Source organism: Triplophysa dalaica, chromosome 3, assembly GCF_015846415.1.
Source record: "Triplophysa dalaica isolate WHDGS20190420 chromosome 3, ASM1584641v1, whole genome shotgun sequence".
Classification (NCBI taxonomy): Eukaryota; Metazoa; Chordata; class Actinopteri; order Cypriniformes; family Nemacheilidae; genus Triplophysa; species Triplophysa dalaica.
In genome coordinates, this window is record NC_079544.1 from 8,339,369 (window position 1) to 8,360,188 (window position 20,820).

The 20,820-nt window shown below is 39.4% G+C and overlaps 1 protein-coding gene and 1 long non-coding RNA gene across 2 annotated transcripts in view; one reads left to right on the plus strand and one right to left on the minus strand.

Annotated features, from left to right (window-relative positions):
- The window catches only part of zswim5 (zinc finger, SWIM-type containing 5), a 35,893-nt gene extending 32,288 nt beyond the window's left edge, over nt 1-3,605 (minus strand). The window contains exon 1 of the mRNA XM_056743490.1: nt 2,785-3,605. Coding sequence (XP_056599468.1) covers nt 2,785-3,283 — 499 coding nt within the window. The 5' untranslated portion in view covers nt 3,284-3,605. The remainder of the gene's footprint in view (nt 1-2,784) is intronic.
- Nucleotides 3,606-4,633: 1,028 nt separating this feature from the next.
- LOC130417744 (uncharacterized) lies at nt 4,634-19,361 on the plus strand. The gene is made up of 5 exons (XR_008906217.1): nt 4,634-4,749; nt 5,364-5,522; nt 10,600-10,697; nt 15,633-15,693; nt 18,921-19,361. It is a non-coding gene; the product is annotated as an uncharacterized LOC130417744 (long non-coding RNA).
- The last annotated feature ends 1,459 nt before the right edge of the window (nt 19,362-20,820 follow it).

A 20,820-nucleotide genomic window follows, 5' to 3' on the forward strand; every position in this document is an offset into this window, starting at 1 on the left:
GAGCTGTACTCTTAACCACCCTCCCACCCCACAAACACTAACACACAACGACAACCCCCTTTCCTCTGTGAATGAGGGGAGTTTTCTACAGCTGGGTAACAAAGCATGACCCAATAATCCACAAGCCTGACTCAAAGCTAGAACCTCCCCTCTAAGGACTTTATAAGACAGAGGCTGTGGGCTGGGGTGGGGTGGTTGAATTACACAAACACAAATAAGAAATTAATTATTCTTATCAAATCAGCTTCCTGTAGCGTGGCGCCCAGCCTTTAATATTTGGGTCATAAAATCGGACTACTTATCATTCAGAGGCCAACTGCTTTTCTAGGTTTGGGTGCAAAACAGCTATGACATCAAACTTATTGGCCGACCTGCCTGTCTCACTGCGAGCAAGCATTTGTGTGCAACTCATTGTTTTCATTTTAGCAAACATGTTGAAAAGACGTAAAAAGCCACTGGTACTTTGTTGTGGTGACTGTCAGAGCTATAAACAGGTTTGGAGGAGACTGAACATTTTGAAGAGTCAATCATAAAACAGGAGAGACAAAGAGAGTTTATTCTAGCATGCACCGGTGGACATTCTAGTAGTACTGAGGAGGAAAAAATACACCCACGTCCCACACATGCACAAATTGTAAGATCTCTGTCTGTCCATGGTTATATATACATTACACATGAACATAAAGCCAATCAGATACACGCAATCATGCAGATGCAAACTATAAAGTTTCCACTTTTGTATTCCACAACACCACCAGAACACAATCTACAAACGTAACAAAACAGAATCCTATTAAGCCTGCTTTAATCTAGCAGCGATATCACTTCGCTGTCAGATACCCGTCAACTTTCAGCTCGATCATATGGCTCCTTTACAAGGTTATGCAACTAATGTGCAAAATAACCCAAAAAGATACAAAAAGTGATATTTTAGTACGTTTGAATAACTAAATTTTTGTAGGATTACCCATAATAATCAAGACAAATTATAAACATGTTAGTCTATTGGTTGCAACGACCATAGCTTCCAAAACAAGAAAACATGCTTTTAAACAATTTTATTAACAACAATCCAATGTGTATGGTTATCTTAAAAACCACAAAATAACTAGAAATGGTTTTGTTTAATGTGAAAAGGGATCTACATCTCCTCATGAAGGGAGCTTTTCAAGGTTGCTAAAGAAGTGCCCATGTTATTTCATTACAGCTAAGTTATCACGTTTCCTTTTAACACTGGCCTTTTAAAGGGACACAGTGGATCTTTGTGAGAATAAATGAATCATGGCTTCTACATTGAATTACATATATGTATACTTTCACTACTCTCATAACACCTACAATTATTTGAGATTTCGGGCTTCCTGTAACTGCTATTTCAAGAAAAGAATGCTTACATTATGGGAGAGCTGTGGCTGGTTTTCAAAATGACTGATTACCTTTTTTATCCTGCTAGTATGTGCTATACGCTAAATATTTAATAGTGTGAATGGATCTGTTCATCTTACCTAAACCCTCAAGCTTCAAACATTACAAATGCCAGATTGAGACTTGCAAGTGATGATTTAGCCATGTTGCAATTTTACGACTTCAAATGAACACTTCATTTATCGGGTTTTTTTATGAACCTTGTGTTGTGTAATATCTTTTTTAAAAGTCACTTTTCCTCTTTCCTGGCAGTATTTTGCTAGCATGGTCACCAAAGTAAATTGAGTGGGGGAGGAAAATGCATAGACATTTGGGTAGCCATTGAAACTGTCTGCGTGCTGCTAAACGCCAAAGCATTTTAATTTCCTCGATTAAATGAAACGCAGAAAAATTGGGCAGGTTTTAGAAAAAAACATATTTAACACAAGCTGCTATTTGACGTTGGTGAATATACAAGAACTGGTCCGATAATGAGAGGGGGTGTAGAGCTATTGTACTGTAACGTTAGCCTCTCAGAGGGCAACCCAACGACACATTTAATACAACAAATTGTACTCAATTTAACGCGAATGTAGGGAAAGAATGTTAAAATAAAACAACGGACGTTTAGAAAAGGTCTAAGCTCGTGTATTACGACTCGTTTTGCCACGAGAAACACTCGTCCTTTGTCTTGACCAACCAGCAAATAAACAAAAGATATGGGATTTGGATCCAAGCGGATTACCCTGGATTTAATTACATCAAGAGACGCAACAACCGTCAAGCGAGCACACATGTCCGATGAAAAACTACCAATTCCCCAAAACAACTTTACGGGTAGAGATTCAACAAAAAAAATACCAATGTAGTGCGCTAAAACAGTGATTCATTGTGACCACCACACTTGTCTTATCTTCCTACCGACCTGCGAAGAATGTTCCGTTTCGTTTTTAAAACGCTTAATATTTATTCTCAGGTTGTATTATGCTATATTTTCTGTAACTTGCGCGATGATTATGTTTCCCATACATTTATACAAATTATAACCATCTGGAAACGCCAATTCAAATGAATTCCGTACTGTAGCCATTGCAACGTACCCAACGGGAAGCCCTTTAATTTTTAAAACGTGCGCTCCGTTTCTTTCGCAATACGGCAGGCATTTAAACGCTCCCTGCTTAAATCACTGGAAGTGACTAATGTTATCGATTATAATATAGAAACACCATATCTAAACAAAGCCACTTGCGTGCATCTTAGAAAACTTAATTTATTGAAAAGTGAAACAAATCAGACCGTAAGCGGTTGAAAATAACCTCTGGTTACTTTCAGCGATTCAAAAAGTAACAACTTGCTTTGTGCCGTTAAAGGGACACTTACCGACTTGCAAGACATTGTCCACACAACCGGTTTCCAAAAGCCGGATTCCCCGGCGGAAAGGCAGTCCATCTCCGGTAGCCCCAGTCCCAGCGCTGCCGGTTGTGTTCGTAACTCCTCCAGGGACTGAACTGGCTCCAACGGTCGAGCTCGAGCCCACTACGGGACTCTCTTCGCCTGCCACTCGGCACTGAAACGACGAATACATACATATTTCCCTTTCGTTCCTCGGGAAAGACCAATAAACGATACGACGTTGAACTGGCTCGGGAATCCGCTCGAAGCGCTCCTCCACCCTCTCGAAGGCCCATTTCTCCGCTACGGCCTTAGCAGCGCAGTCCAGTAGAGATTCCGGGCAACGAAAGCGAGAGTTCGGAAATCCCGGTCCAGGCCCCGGACCCGGTCCTCGAGGAGCGGGACGCAAACACGGACGCTTGCTGGCCGGGGGTAAGGAGAGTTGAAGCGGCGGGTGAGGCAATAGTTCTCCACGTCCCTCCGCCATGACAACCAAATAAACACTAAAGCGAGGACCGCGGCTCTAGAAGCGAACAGACTGAGGCAACGCGCAGCGGGAGGGTCATGGGTGAGAACGGAGTCTCATACGTCACTACCAATAACAAACGCGCTCGAGCCAATAGCGAGGAAGCGCTCGAGCGAGGCGATGCGCATGTGTGTTTTGAATTGACAACCACGGCGTTGGACAAAGTGATTGTCTCGTAGGAATATACATCACAATCTTTTTGTTATTTACAGCCCTCGAACACATAGGAGTCATTTGTTTGCAGCAATATTTTGTGTATAAATGTTTGTGTTAACAATGCAGGGAGTTGTGTTAACAGCATGGAGAATCAAACATTGCCTATATGCTGCTTATCTTGCCACATCGTTATAACCTACATTCTGGAAATGTATTCAAAACAAAGATCACATTCAGTCGTAATAACTCAAGCTACTCTTTTTAGAGTGACATAAAGTTTGAAAAATTTCCATCACAATCAGCCTTTTCACAGACGTGTATTGCCCACCCTGGTGGCCAAGTATATAACGTCAGTTGATTGATGCTGTCAAAGTCTGGCTATGAAAGTGTTACACGTGTCTTAAACAAATGATAAGCTACGTATTTAGGATTGTATTCTCACGTAAACATATATATTGAAAATAGCATAATCAGCTATATTTGCAATCACATTGTGAAAACAAAGCTGAAAAGTTTAGTCTACATGAATACAGTCTTTACTTTATTTTAATTGCGTGATGCATAATTCTCTTTTTTCAGTTTTTCTGACATTTTTCAACCATAGTCACTACAACATAAGAAAATAGAACAAAATATTTAATGGGAAAGTGAATCTTAATAAGCGTCATGGATTGATATCCTACTGGCATTATTTGTTTTATGCTGCTTTATATATATATTATGAAAAATTCTTTAATACTATGTTAAATATCTGAGCGACAATTCAGATGAATTTTATTACTGAATGTTGACTAGTTTACGTTTCCTACCTGTCTAGTAATGTTTGTTCATGGTTACTGCATGTTCAAACATCAAAAGTGCTGTCAGGATGTTTGAGATCTCCCAGGGTCAGACAACCTAACGTGATTTCCAGTAAGCAAACACAGTGAGCATTAATGCCATCGATGCGGCCTGATATTTGCAATGCATTGTGGGAAGCGAATATTTCCATGCACTGTTAGAAATTTGCCATTGAGAACGCTACTAAAATGGCTGACTGTCATATTAATGCTAATACATATATTGGTTCAAAGCTGGTTCAATATAATTATGGGAGGTTATTATTGCACTTCTTTTTCACCCATGATTTAAGGTTACTCTGTTTGTTTTACAGTTTAAAAATGGTGTTTTCATGGGATGACTTTAACCAGAAACTCGGTGAGCTAGCAGTGACTCTAGACAGCCATGGTGTGTGAATATTTAAACACCAAGTTATACTAAAACTTTGTGAAGTAGGTATACGTAATTTTGGTGATATTACTTATTTTTCGACTTTTAATATGTAGGATTCTTTTGCATGTCACATTCTTATCCCTATTTGGTTTCACTCTTTTTCTATAGCTCTCATGAGCACACATAACCATGTTAGGTATCAAACTGAGGAAATCTCACCTCCTGCCTTGTGAGGTAGACAGTGAAAAACTTTTGAGGGCATTGTTCTCTATCTTATATGCCTTTACCTCTCACAAGCTCTTTTACTTCCAGTCTTTTGTCTAAAATTTTCTGTGGAATCCTTATAGGTCTTCACTACTACACCTTTACTTGTTATTCTCATACTTCCTGCACACTCTGATGTCCACTGACAACCTGGTGTAATTTGCTCGTTGTTGGCAGACATATCTGGTTATTATTTAAGATAACGTGTTAATAATGCATTAAGGGAATGTCAGAATGAAGTTCAAAACAATTATGATATTATTTTTAATCCATGTTAAAAACTGGCACCTTGTCTATTCGTTTAGGTAAATGGTCTTCCTTCAGTGACATGATAAACATTTGGCTCTAGACACTTGCTATGTTTGTGGGTTTGTTTGTTTATATGTTTATTTGTTTGCCGCCTCTTAAGGGAACCAGAACAGCAGGTGCGGGTTGAACTAATGACAGGACTCCATTTTACTGGCTGTCATATCCCAGCATGCTCGCTGCTGTCCAGTCGAGTGCACCGAGTAAAAGATGACAAGCTGACAGCTCACCACACAGGATACCAGGCATCTAATGACATTCTGTGAGTCCTCTGTATGAGTGTGTAAGTCTCTATGTGTATGTGTTTGTGTATGCATGGCAGTCTGGAAAGGGGAGTCTTGTCACTTCTGGTGCTTTTCAAAGTACCATGGGCTCCTAGTGTACGGAAATGTCCTTGAGGGCAGAGACAAGAGACACCCGCTATGCCAACCGCAGCAGTTATTATAGAGCTCCATGCACATGGAGGTGAATGCAAGACAATATTTTTCTGCTATCAGAAACTGTCATTCTAAGCCAATGCGGTTCTGACACCCTACTGATTACGTCCATTCAAGTGTTTCTCTACCTGATCTTGCCACTATATTTTTCAAGAACGCTCATCATGGGGAATGTTGCCACATCAACACAAATTGAACAATGGACCAAAATATAATGGTGGTGGACGCTACCAGTTTCCAAGGCAACAATTGTGACAGATTTGGGGGAGACAAGACAGGTAATTGGAAAAAGATTGATGGGGTACAAGAGAGTGGAAAAAAGCCTATCAAAGGAGGTCTCCTTGGGAATAACAACAATACAATACAGGGGCTCACATCCTTTGAAACCATTGGCAGCCTCCTGTCCATCTTTTTCAGGTGCAATTCACTGGTTTCGACACTGGTTTCTGCCGGTGATCCACGATACTGCGGTAAGAAAAGATTCTGCATGATTTGAGGAAGTGCCCTGTTTACAGATCTTTTGCTTATTATACCCAATTCCTTTCTGATTGCAACATTCTCCGTCTGTGTTTGTGCAGAATTCCATCACTTCCGTGTTTAACAGTAAGGCAGTCATGGCACTTCTTCCTCCAGGCTGTGTTTGGACTTGGCAAACTCAACCAAACCGGGGTGTTGATCTGCCTGACACAGTGTCTAAGAATGTAAAGAAGCCTTTAGGCTTAATGGTTGGTACTGCAACACCGACAGCATGCATTTCAGGCTTAACCAAATCTTTTGGGTTGCGAGCGAGAAAACAAGCGAGGGGACGGACTGAGATGTCCAAATCTTTAAGAAATATGTGTGGACCCTAAGGGTTTTACGGGATGTCCTTCCTCCCTCCATGCATATGAGGTGATGATGTCAGCAAGATCGAAGAGGGCAGGTTGTGGCTTTTTACGGCATGACAGTTGGAGAAGGGAACAATGCCGCTGTTGATAGAGAACCCAGCACCACCTGTAGGGCCAGATTTTTATCTCCATTGGCGGCCCCCTCCCCCAGGCACTTCTTGTCATCGGTCTTTGCAGGACTCATTAAATTGAGTTTGACTTTAGCAGAAGCAGAGAACACCACTCACCCATGTGAGAAAAAAGGAGAATTACCTAAGCCTTTTGTCTCACAGAGTGTGGCTCACCTAATGTCTCGAAGGCATGCTGATCTCCTCACAATGACTTCTCCTAACACAATAGAAATGATAGCGTGTACTTTGGCATGCAAAACGTATAAAGCCAATCCTCTTTGTTGCCTGTGGTGAGAGCTTTTTCTGTCTCATTTGGTCTGTTTGATTGGGCAGATAAGATGTCTGTCAGGGTCAGGTCAGACTGAGCATTTGTTGTGCTGACAGTGTGATGATTGAGACTTTGGTGTCAATTAGGTGTTTGCGTATTGGGCTCTGCGTAATTTCTGTTGCAGCGCAGGAGAGTGTTACTTTAGCATTGTGAGCTTCCTCCCACAAGTGTGCCTATCTCACCTCTTTTATTCTCTTTTGTCTGTGCGTTCGCACACTGACATGTCCTCCTGACCACACCTTCGACCACACAGGAGATACATTTATTACACGCTCTGTCCTCCTCGCCCACATGACTCCACGTCCAATTCAGCTGTGTTCACACCAGAGGTGACAGAATCTTTTAGCCCCTCTTCACACATCCACACTCTTTCTTTTCTTCCTGATGCTGTGCCCTCTTTTTATTTTCATTCTCTCATTCACCTTCCTCAAATGGTTCTGGGTCTTTGTTGTGGCCTAGCTGTTTAGGGTGCAGGATGGTGTTGGTCTCATGAGAGGCTGCAGGACAAATATTACAAGTGTTTACTGTGGGAGGCTCCAATAGATCCTTTGGGGTTGAGCATGCAGATGCAGAAAAAACTGTTGAAGATATGAGAGTAGACCTTTGTGTTGACCCCTTCACCTGTCCTGAAGAATGCTTAAATGTTTAGTTACTACAGAGGGAAATGTGTCCAAATGGTGCCGTTATCGTGGAGATTGGGACTAGTTGCAACCATTTTTCTCTTGTATATATATTCTCATGGTAGGTTTACTTCTTTTTTTATTTGTGACCCAGTCTGTGAAAACCCGGCTAAAGTGTCAAAATCTAATTCTGAGATAAAAAGCTTTAAAGTAAAATTCACTCATTAATTTGGTAACACTTTAGTATAGGGACCAATTCTCACTATTAACTGGTTGCTTAACATGCCTATTATTAGCATATTGGCTGTTGTGTTTATCAGTACTTTATCAGTATTTACTGCATAACCATAATCTACACCCTTAATCCTACCCAATACCTATACTAACAACTACCTTACTAAAACTTGGGACCTTATTAAGGCATAAATGGAAGTTTATGGTTTGTTAATAGCGAGAATTGGAATTGAAATGTTGACATGCCATTACTCAGTCAATGTAAATGACATCAAGATTATATTTTCATAGACTGTTCAATACAATATGTAAAAAACAGTTGGCCTCAATCACAAAAAAATGACTTTATTTGGGTTTTCACAGACTGGGTCACATTTCGGAAGGTACATTTGTTTAAGGTGTGTGTTTTTGTTATTCTAATATTCAAAACACATGTGAGAACTTGGGTCATTAAAAATCTTGCTTTGAGCTCTATGCATGTGTGAGACGTACCTTTGTCCTTTAAACACTGTTGGATTTGGATTCAGTTTTCTTTAATTATTTACTCATCCTCTTATATTCCCTGTACGACTTTCTTGCTTCTGCAGAACACAAAAGAAGATATTTTGAAAAATGTGGTTACCAAACAACATTTCCCCCATTGACTTCCGTTGTATGGACACCAACCACTGAGGCATTTCTCAAAATATCTTCCTCTTTGTTCCACAGAAGAAAGAGTCATGTATATGTTTGGAATGACATGAGTGTCACTTAATGATGACAGAATGTATATGTTGGGTGAACAATTCCTTGAATGTATGCTAGTGTGGTAGGATGTGAACTAGGTGTCGGAACCCAACATTCAAAACCATAATTTAGCCATGTAACAATAAGCCCGTCCCTTTATTTACATTTGCATTAAGTCATTTAGCAGACACTTTCATCCAAAGCAACTTACAAAGTCGCTTTTACATTTTCTTCATAATGACAGTTGCTTTTATTTAAATAGTATTATGTTTCTCCGGCTGTAGAAGTAAAGCTTTTTTGAGACAGGAAATAGTCAATGGAAGTGCGAGTCTCTTAAATGAGCTTCCCCACAAAATAGTTTGAATGACTTCAAAATGGAACGGAGAGAAAGCGCTGTTGTCTGTCTCACGCCCACGTCGTGTGATTGCTTGGATGTTTCTAATGGCGTTAGGGTGATTTTACGCACAGCAGGCCTCTAGGCCTCCCTCGCCTCCATGCAGTCCAACAGGCTTATGTGACTGCTGTGATAGGCTGGAGGTGGGTGATCAGCCTGATAACCATGATGTGTGTATTTGAGCAAGGCAGATACCCCAGGTCTACAGTACACCATTTATACTCATTTGCATGTTCAAATAAGTCAAAATCCACAGTAGAATAAATACCACCAAAAGGGCAAAGCTTTGGATGAATGACAATGAGATCAGGTTACCGAAGATTAGATATTACCTTGGTATGCCATCTTGATCCATGAAGCTTGTCTCTATGGATACCAGTCATCTAGATACAATAAAGATATGAAACCATGAAGGTGAACTTACAACAACACCAACATACACTGAAAACTGACATTGCTATTTATTTTCTTTTTGATTGGTCTGCCTTGCTTAATTCTCTTGCTCACTGGACTGTACCGAGAGAGGTTTCTATTTCCTGTCTGTAATCTCTGCTGGCTCTCCCCACACCTCGCAAATCTGTGTGCTTAATTAACTGTATAGTCACACGTCTCCTAATCCAAACAGAAATAAACCAGTGAAAAAACCCATTGTTCTGTTTAGAAAAAGCATGTAAAATTTCATCTACCTATTGTTTGTGTGCTTTGAAGAAGCTCTGGGAAATAGAACAGTCAATTGTCCAAATGCCATTCATACAAAAGCATAAAAGAGTTCATTTTTCATTTCAGGTTTTTCTGTTTAGGTATGTGGGATGAAATAAACAACCAGTATGTTGAGAAAGGAACTCATTTACTGTTTGACGTCATTCTAAGGCTATACAATTACTTTACACATTCAGTCTTGATGAAGTTATTTTGCAGCCATTGTTGAAACTTTCATTGTTGAGTTAAAGTTAATACCTCCAGTCCTCTGCCGCTTATTCACCCTGCTGAGAGTCTTACTACTGCATGACTGAAATTGAGTTTGACTAAAGAAAATGATGTTGCTGTAGAAGCAGTATATCTATAGTCAGGCTAGAATGAATAACATATTGAACAATAAATTGCTTAAACCAAACCTAGCTTGCTGGCCATATCTGATATTCCAATCTAGTAAGGTTTAAGAGAGGTTTGGGGTATTTGTCAGCTGCTTGTGATTGGAGGTTAGTCAGATGACCCAGCTTGATCAGGTTTGGGACCAGCTAGATTGATTTAAACCAGCTACGACTAGGAAATTAATTTAGCCTAGTTTGAGGTTATTTGTTTGTTTGCTTTGTAGATGTTTTTTAATAATTGAAATAATAATTTTACATTTCTTTACAATGAGGTGTACGTACAGTACTGTAGCTTTCACAGCTGCCATGTCCTCGATTTGCAATCATTCATTCACAAATTCCCATATCACTAAAGGCAGAAACTAACAAAACTTCATATAGCCTTTTTATTCTCTTAGAAAAAAATATACAGACATCCAGCATGACAGGTTTATAGAGCTCTTTGTAAACGCAATTAGGTAATGCTGTGAAATCATCTTTAATTACTTTCCTGCTGTCTCCATTTCTTTAAGGATTCGCTATCAGACCGCAGTTTAAAAAACAGGCACCTGCCAGGCTAATCAGTTCCCAACACCTGGTCCTTGCAGTAATGTCAGCATAAAAACAGTAGGTAGGTGGCAAAAAACGATTTAGTTCAGTTTTAAATTTAATTCAATTTTATTTATATAGTGCTTTTCACAATGTGCATTGTTCCAAAGCAGCTTTACATGACAAAATAAGAAAAACAAAAAAAAGGTAAAACACAGCACAGTGCATGGTATTTATAGAACAAGCAAGATCATTCTAGAAATTAATATCTAATAAATGCAGTCTCACGGGGACCAAGACAACACTGCCCTGTGCCAAGGAATCCAAAGTCCAATAATAAATAAATGGAGAAAAATAAAACCTCTGGAGAACCAGTCTCAGATGGGAGGGCCAGATCTCCTCTGACGTGTCACAGCTGCACTCAGTGACTTGGATTAAAAGTTACTGACTAAATGTTTATGAAAAATAGTGAGAACGTATTAGTTGTGATTTAGGAAATTTCATTTGTTGAAACTGTTTAGGTCTAATTTGGTCGTATTTTGTGATCGATATCAGACAACAGAGGAATGTTCCAGAGGAAGCAGGGAGAATAGTAATGATATAATGTAACTGAGTGCAGCTATAACTTCAAACTGCTGTCCTGTTATGTTAGTTTAGCATTAAATACTAAGTATTGTAATTTTAGCATTAATGTGACAAGTAGTCCGTCTTTGCTCTTGGTTTGTGATGGAATTGCCTGAGATGGGATGGTCAGTCAGTCCGCAGGCTCTCGCAGGAGGATGGCGCGGGATTTTCATTTGTAGCTGCCGTAATCTCAAGTTAGGGATGGGCATATGAGTTCATCTGGGCCTAATTAATTAACTTTATTTATTTAAGTGAATGCTTGGCAGAAAAGATGTGAGAAAGCTCGACCCCCTTTGTTGGATTTAGTATTTCTAGGTGTTATCGAAAGTCCAGAGAGCGTGATGGGTTGTAATGTGATAGAAGCTCTTTTATGTAGGCAGGGGCTAAACCGTTTACTCAATTTTTTTTTTTTTATAAAGCATAATAAAAGAACAGTAGTTTACCACTGTGTTGTACAAACCTTGCTACTTAATGGGTAGCCAGTGAAGAGATGATAAAATTGGGGTTATGTGGTCAAATTTCTAGACCTGGTTAGAACACTGGCAGCTGCATTTTGAACTAACTGTAGTTTGATTATTGATGATGCATTATACCCACTTAGTAGTGCATTACAGTGGTCAAGTCTTGAGGTCACAGGTCCATGAATAAGCTTTTCTGCGTCAGCAACACATAGAATATTTTGTAATTGGGCAACCTTTCTAAGGTGGAAGAAGGCTGTTTTTGTGACATTTGAGGTATGATTTCCAAATGACGGGTTGCAGACTTATATAATGCCTAGGTATTTAACTGTACTTGTTGGAGTACAGTACAGCCTTCAATTTGCAGGTTATAATCCAAAATTTTCTGCTCACATGTCTTTGGTCCAATAAGTAATATTTCTCTTTTATTAGAATTTCAAAGAAGGAAATTCCTAGTCATCCAATGTTTTGTATCTTCGATGCACTCTGCAAATTTGGATAGCTGGAACGAATGATCTGGCCTTGATAAGATATATAGCTGAGTATCATCTGTATATCAGTGGAAACTAATTCCATGTTTTTTTACTAATGTTGCCAAGGGGCAGCATGTATACGGAGAATAGCAAGGGTCCTAAAACCGATCCCTGAGGTAATTCATAATTTACTTGCGTTAGATCTGACGATTCCCCATTTAAATGGACAAATTGTTATCTGTCTAATAAGTAAGATCTGAACCATTGTAGTGCATGTCCCTGAATACCGGTATAATTGTGTAAGCTATCGAAAAGTATGTAAATAACTTTTAACACTTAAAAGTCTCTGTTAACTGTTTCGTTACATGTTTCCTAAAATACGACGGATGCAATACTACTGTATAGGTACTCAAGATCAATATGAGATTGTCAGAAAATTACCTGATCTTTAAGAAACATATAGCTGCTGAAACCTCATATTGCTAGATTACTTTAGATGATTTTTATACTTTGCCATAAATCCTAATTCTAAGTCACCCTTTATATTTGTCACTTAGTTTTGCTCAATTTAAAAAAAAAAAAATATTAAGAAAAACATTATTTAGTCATTTAGTAAGCAATGAAAATGCAACTTATGCATATTTTCTACAACTGTGTACTTTTAGTTTAACTGGGTCAACACTGAACAAAATGCCTTTTGTTTTTTGATTCTGGTAAAGTTTGGTGGCATTGTTTGAATGTGTAGCAGATTTATTTATAATTGTTGATTTTTTTAAACATTTAGTTGTCTTGTGGTCTCAATATGAAAATTTAATTTTTGCAAAAAAAAATTATAGACAGTTTCATCAGACGCCAGCGCTTGGCTAGAAGTTAACTTCCGGTCTGTGTTTGTTTATCGGTCTATATAAGATTTTATTAAATATAATTTATATTAATATTTTTGTAAATATTAATTGTAATAAAATAAAATAAATTTAAAAGCTCATATGGACACTGTTGTTATTGATTCTTTAAGGAGGTCTTCCGAAAGTTACGTTTGGGCCACATAACATTAGTTTTTGTTATTGCCAATGAAATTATTATTTAAGCATTGTAGTTTGTTTTAAAAGACGATAAGTTCAGCTAAAATAAAATGCTATGCAAACTGTTGCCTTCAGTTCAATACGTTCTCATTTTACAGCGTTGAACTCTATCAAACTTTTTTCCCCATGACCAGTAGTTCTCACTACCTGCAATACCACCAGTCCACTTAACATCATGCACTTTAAATGCGTAGTAAATTAAAGATCATGAATCATGCACTATTCATAAGAGTCTCCATCCGGCCCTATTCACTGCTTGCCACCCTCCTCCCCCACTAATGGGATTGAGCATTCACAGGCCTCCGAAGCGCTGTGTCCCGTTCTGTCCTTTTGACTGAACATAGTGTTCTGGACCACTGCATTAAAAGCTGATACCCTGTGCAAAGCCAAATGCTCTCCATCAGCACCCATCTCATGAGACCATTGTCTGCTAGAAGAACCACCAGATGGTCTGCACCATATCGGCCAAGGTATCAGTTTTACACCGGGGAAGCACCGGGGATATGCTCCAAAGCAATTATCATCGGAGTATAATTGTGAGATGCATTATACTTTATAGCGGTGTGCTTTTCTTGTTTTGCCTCTTCTGTCCGGGTTTAATGTGTGAGGGTTACTTCAAAGAAATGGTTCATCCTCTATCTGGAGAGGTGGAGAAGTGGAGGAAGGAACTAGGACTGTTGGAAAGGTAATTCACCATTACCTAGGTCATGGCCCACATAATCTGATGCACTCTAGCTAATGACTGATAAGACGAGGCAGGCTTGGTGTGTCAACCCTCATCAGTCTTTCTAATTAGAGATGTGAGCACACATCTTTCATAAACTCTCCCTCCACAACACCATTATACATGCGCATGCGTATGCGCACCTTGCCCATCAGTCCTGCTGTTGTTGCTGTGAACGACCCGAAAGGAAACGCCTTGACTTTGGAATGCACCCTAGGTGCAACCCGTCCATTTGTCATTCTTCAGAAAATCTATTTCCTGCACTGTGGTGCTGTTAGTCCTCTTGTGAGATGAGTTACCAGAATGACTGATGTCCATCTATATCAGCACCCTATAGTAAGAAGAAGGGCCACTCAAGGCTTTTCTAGATACACACTTACACTCTGGTGGCGGAGGGTGCGGGGTGGAAAGTGGATTCATCTCCTTAATTGAGGGAGGGGGAAAAATAGGTACTTCAGCTACGGTATTCAACTCTCTCCTTAAAGCCACTCCCCTATGGATGCAACAAGGGAGGTATAAAGTGTGCTACAAGGTTTTATTGCTGCTGAGAGTGTATACAAAGGAGCTGCTTCGATTAGCTCAATTGAATCAGTAAGGTAGTTGGAAGATCGCCTGAAATAAAGCAAGAAAATTATGTTTCTAATGGTTTGTATAATAATGCGGTAAATGAGTTTGGTAAGTATAGATACATTGTTAATATCAGAGCTGTAGGGCACAACAGATAACAACAGTTTTGCTTTTATAGGGTTTCATCAGACACACCTGGCCCAAAGATAACTTTCGGTTATTATATGCATAATTCATTGTATATTAATTGTATTAAATGTTATTAAAATTGCTCACCAGTTATCTTTATGGAGGTCTATACCGGAGGTTAAAGGGGTCATATTGGATGGCTTAAATGAACATTATTGTGAGTACTTGGTGTAATACGCTGTGTTTGCGTGGTTTACGGTAAAATAAAAACACATTCGTTTTCACGTACCGTGCATTACTAGCTGGGTTTCCATCACTCTGGTATTATTGTCATTTTGAAGTTTCGCATCAGAAACGAGGGATGGAAACACCAAATTTTGAATTAAAAACTCTTAATTTTTGAGGTAGACAATTATTTGATGCCGGGTTATAAGGGCTATTTACTAGCACATTGTCTAATTTAGCGACTAATTGTCTGAAATATGAAATAAACAGGAACATCAGACAGAGCGGGAGGCGGCAAACTCAAAATATGTTTTAAGAAACATGGCGATTAGAAGAAGGTATTTTTGTGATGATTTCAACTTGTTTGCTAGCCTGTCTTAATGCATTCCATGTACACATTATCTAAGATAATTGCTCTCTCAAACTAGCTAACGGTTGCTATCATGCTTATAATTCATGATCGCTTGCTCTTTCTGTGCAATCCGAAGCATACAGCATTACATTTTTAGTTGACAGTCATAACACATTTTTCAAATACAAGCGCTATAGTTTTGCCAGTAACTTGCTTACAGAAATAATAAATAAAAGCTATTATAAAGTATTATTGTCGAATGTAGTGTTTAAATTTAGAAATTGTGTATACAACACACATAAATGTAGTAGAGCCTAAACAACATTTAAAGTTATGTTTGTATTCTTATAGAGTGATTTACAATGTTTGCTTTTATTTTGAAGGGCAGGGAGAGCAAACTGGTGCAAGAGTTATACAGACTGAAGGACACATAGTAAGAGAAAGGTAAGAGATAATGAAGAAAAGAGTGAACCATTTCTTACAACTAAAACACATTTCATTAGTAAGCCAAGTCATTAGTAAGCCAAAACATATTTACTTATAACATTATGATTTCATTGGAAAATTTAAAATTAATTTATAACAATAAATAATTTAAATTTGTACAATGCATCGTTTAATAAAAATTACATTGCACTGTTTGTAATATTTTTTTTTACTCAGTATTATTATGTATGAAACTTATTATATCTTACTTTTCTTACTGACTTTAGTGGCAGTTTATTAGGAAGTGACGGTTGACTAGTTGGATGGAAACGGTGCTTGAGAATACATGCACTCCCGTATTTGACATATTTATTTTGTATTTATTCATTTTATTTTATTAAAATGATTATTTAATAATTTACTACTAAATTCTAATATTTGTTTATAATGTTTAGATATCCCTAAAAAACTAAACTAAAAAACGAAAAGATTTGTGACTGTTATCATGTATCTGCACTATCAAACAATCCTGACCAGATCAATTTGTTTAATCTACAAAACAACATAACAAAAATGTTTTGGGGTCCTTTAATCCTTTAACATTTTGTGCTGGAGATATATAACTCGTCTCCACATGGACAATGTCTTTCTGTATGATCAAGGCCATGAGCAGCCTTGAGAATGATTAGGATACAAGCTAAGCACGGCACAGCTGTTTTATCGCACACTGTTCGTGACCTATCCTCTGCCTCTCCCCCATAGGCCTATTCTAGCGTAAGGGTAAACCAAGTGCCAGACTGACAAATGGAGATCTGTTCCAACAATAAACAGAAGGATGTGTGGACAGAAAAGCAAAACGTCCAAGCAGAAGAGAGCGAGAAGAGGCTCATTTAGAGGAAGTGCAGTCATTTCACGCTTTTCAAGAGATTTTAACAGATCTGTTTACGAAGCGAATGGGCTCACCGAGTTTCCAATCACGGACAATTATGAAACCTCTCAGATAGAGAGTCAGAATAAAAGAAATCTTAATACATATGAAAAGGCCCTACGTTTCATCCCTGCTAATTTCTCTCCGGACTTAAATGCATTTCAAAGTTTGTTTATTAGTACGGCAGCAATGTGGAATGCAGAGTAATGGTACCGCTGAGGGAACACATTGCAGGGACCATTAGCTAACTGGAGCAGCTCAGACACTGGTTTAGAGGATGCTGTCCAAAGCTTGCACACACCAGCACTTACTCGTGGCACTCAATAAAAAGTAATAAAAAAGGAGAATCAGATGTCCAGATATTTGACAGTGATGTCACACAGGCTCCTAAAAGTTGTTCAACACACCCCGGGGGCGACGGTTAACAAAGTGCTTTGGAACAAAACATACTCTGAAAAATTTCAGAAAGCAGATAATAATCAATAATGATAATCAATAAAGGAATAGTTTGGTATAAAACGACCTCTTTCTTTAGTGCACAATGACTCACGGCCCAGTTCAAGCCCCTGAGCTAGAGCGCATATACACACGTTCACTGCTCCATTTTCTAATGATGATGAGAGGGGACGAGCCCTGAATTCAGAATGGGGTCAGATTGATAGCGCTGGAATCCAGAAGTGACACTTCCTGGGCTTTTGATTTCAAAGCGTTCACCCCTCTCCTCAGCATCCATTCTGAAGATGAGAGCGGTGATGTCACCAATCAATGGTAACAATAATTTGGCACCGAGCATCGCAACAGGTGCCATGACAACCAGCTGTGATAATGGAGGAAGAGAAATAGAACTGTTGCCAAACAGACAAGAGCCCTATGAATTTAAGTCCCAGCCGATGACACCAGCAAGCCTTCAAATCAGAGGGACAGAACGGCACCATGTGATAGAGCTCTTTGTTTTTGGAGTATGTTCAAGTACTCTTTTCAAACAAGCACGTCACTTTGGCTTTTCCCCAACATACTATATGCCCACCTCCAAACTGCCGCGCATAAAGGAAGATGGGCACTTTGGTTCTGCAAATGGCTTTAGAAAGGCTCACTTTCATGTTAAACAAAATGATGAAGAGGAGAAGTGAATTTCATGTCGTTTACTCTGAACAATGCTCAGGGACTAAGAGCTCTGAAGGCTCTAAATGCTATTTCCACATGCCTGCGCCGAAACACATGGATGATTCACATGTACCATAACAACAGGCTAGAAAGCACAAGGACTAAAGGACAGTTTTGAATTTCAAGTAGGTCCACACTTATTTCGGAAATAAGGGGTAAATTTAAATGTATTAATACACCAGAACATTTCTAAAAGTGGATACTAGTTCCACTGCGTAGATGAAATGAGATGTCCTATGAGGAGAAATAGAGTATCAGTCACATCTGACATTCTCGCCTCGTACATGCTCTGGATTCTTTCAGGTTGTTCAGCACAGTTCCATTCTGTTTTTCTCTTAAGTCACGCATTGAAAGCGTTTGGCTCTGGAGGCAAAGGCCTCTCAGACAGCTTCCTGCTGCTGTAAAATCTCTTGTTAGTCCTCCTGTGGTTACACCTTAGACTGGAAAGGTGAACTTGAATTTGTTGCAAGACCAAATCTATCTATCTATCTATCTATCTATCTATCTATCTATCTATCTATCTATCTATCTATCTATCTATCTATCTATCTATCTATCTATCTATCTATCTATCTATCTATCTATCACACTATTGCAAAACATATAATTAACTGGCTTGAAACCATTTTTTCGGATGAAAATATTAACAAGCCTAAGACTTTTGCACATTACTCTGTGTATATGTATATACAACAAATAACTTACAAAAATACAGACATAAAATGGGGTTAAAGGCTGTAAAGCGTATTGTTTCAGTGTTGTGTTGTTAAAACCTTGTCTTTTTAATTGATGTTTAGGGTTATTGTGGTTTGTGTGTTCGGGGTTTATTGAGCTACATATACCATTATTTTGCAAGATGTTGAATCATAAACACATCGAACTAAACACATAGCCTTATAGTAAACAACAGATCAGAGCTGGAAAAACAAAGTGAAGACATTTGAAGATATTTTAATGTATCACGTTGCCTCAATGTTTTTTGTTTATTTCCTCAATAATTCACTTTTAGTGTTTACATGTTCACTTTCTTGTGCATGTTCTGACTGGCCTTGACCACCTTGCAGCACTTACTCCTCTCTTCCCTTTATTGCCGCAGCCTATCTTGTCTATTCACTTGCGTACACTCTCTCTCATTCTTCCTCTTCTTTTACAGCCCACTCCCCCACCCGAAGCAGTTCTTCTCCGCTGCCTTCGATCCATCGCTCCATGCCTCTACCCCACACTCTCCTGCTGTTGCTCCAGATATTAAAACAAATCAGCCATGAAATAAGCTCCTTCCTCTGTCCTTAGCGGCGCTGTCGGAGCTCATTCCTGTCTACATCAGACACTTTCACCCGCCCACCGTCTCTCTGCAAAGCTGCCTCTGCCACCCTTAACTTTCCCAACAGACTGTCCAACGCTGCTGGGGCTTCACCCCTTTGGCTTAATCTCTTCCCCTCCTTTCGGAAAAGCATTGGCTTTATGGTGCACTAAATATATTGCTTTGTTCCAAAACCTTAGTGAGGCAGTGAAGACTGTGTTTCAAAATGTAAAAATCCTTATTACTTTGCCTCCTAAAATGCCTCATTCTGGGAGCATTTCATGAAAAGTGCAATCAATTCCTGCAAAAATAAATCAAGATGGTGGAAATTTGGATGATAAAAGTTTGTCTTTCATTTTAAATTGCAAAATTTTAATACAAATGTGCAGCTCACTAGATTTTAGATGAAATAGATATTAAGGAAACATCCATTTTATTTGATTTAAATGTGTATGATGATAGCATAATGTCAACACATACTCTAAATCTTTCAATCAGCTGTAAATCTTTCAAAGAATTTGAACATAGGATTGTGTAAAACCAGTTACAGCATTTGCTTCCACAGTAATGAACGACACAAAATGGAGGGAAGCGTAAGGAAGCAGGTGTGCAGTCTGTTTCGGTGGAGGTAGGGCGTACACTGGTACATCATGGTGTTAATGATTAGTGACGCCAGTGGCGGGTAAAATGTCATATATCTGCATGCGTCCTTGTGATTTGTTACAGCCTCGTGTCCCTCTGGGGATGTTGCCAACACCAGATTTCCATTAAACAAATCCTCAACAGGGAGCTTACAGCGCAGCCAGTCCTGAGATGTCTGCTCCAATTCTTTTGGATGGAGGTAACAAGAGCGGCCTGGGGGCGACTCCCCACTCTCCTCTCAGCGAAATAGAATCAACCAATCACAGAGCAGAAACACAAGCACTATTTGACAGTGTATGCAAACAGAAACAATATTTGTCAAATCTATGCGGCCACATTGCAAAATGACATGGTTAGCTTTACTTAGCTAACAAATTATTTCAGTATCTCCGGTCTTTGTTGTGTTCATCTGCAAAACAGATTTGTTTTCAAGTAAAGCATAAATGCATGACTCTTTATCGCATCCACCAAAACCATAAGCTTCTTTAACAATATTTGCTCCTCGTGCAGCCAGGCGTATATTAATCCCCACCCAAACACCCAGCGAGCACCTTGCAGCATCCCACTCTGCTCTCATTGTCTCAGGCTGTTCTTATTTAATTATATGGGTCTCGGAACCGTAAGTTCATTTGAGTTTAATGGGAGTGCCTGAGGCTGGATTTAGCACAGAAAAGGCTCCTGTCCCCGCTGTATAACCTCTGTCTTCCACATAGGCCTGGCTGCATGGGGAATGCAAGGCATGAGAGGGGAACAAAGCCTTCCACTGTCCCCCGTAGAGAGGTGGGGCACTGCAGGCCCTCAAATGAGCCCCTGGCCTCCAGCTCCTCCACAGAATCCAGAATATTAGCAGTCGTGCGACGGGTGGATGGGGAAGTAACGTGCTGTTTAAGTGGCTCATGAACAATCGGAGAAGACATAGCTCACGTTTGGGACAGTGGAGCAGGAATGAGCAGCATCCGGGGGATCTGGTTCTCTGCACGTTTTGACACCATTCTTCCAACACACTGCCATTCACGTCGCATTCCCGGCGTCTACCTTACGCTCGCTCACGCAGAGTGTTCCCACTCGCCGACATGCCTTGAATTCTCCCTCGCCTGTACAGAACAAAGAG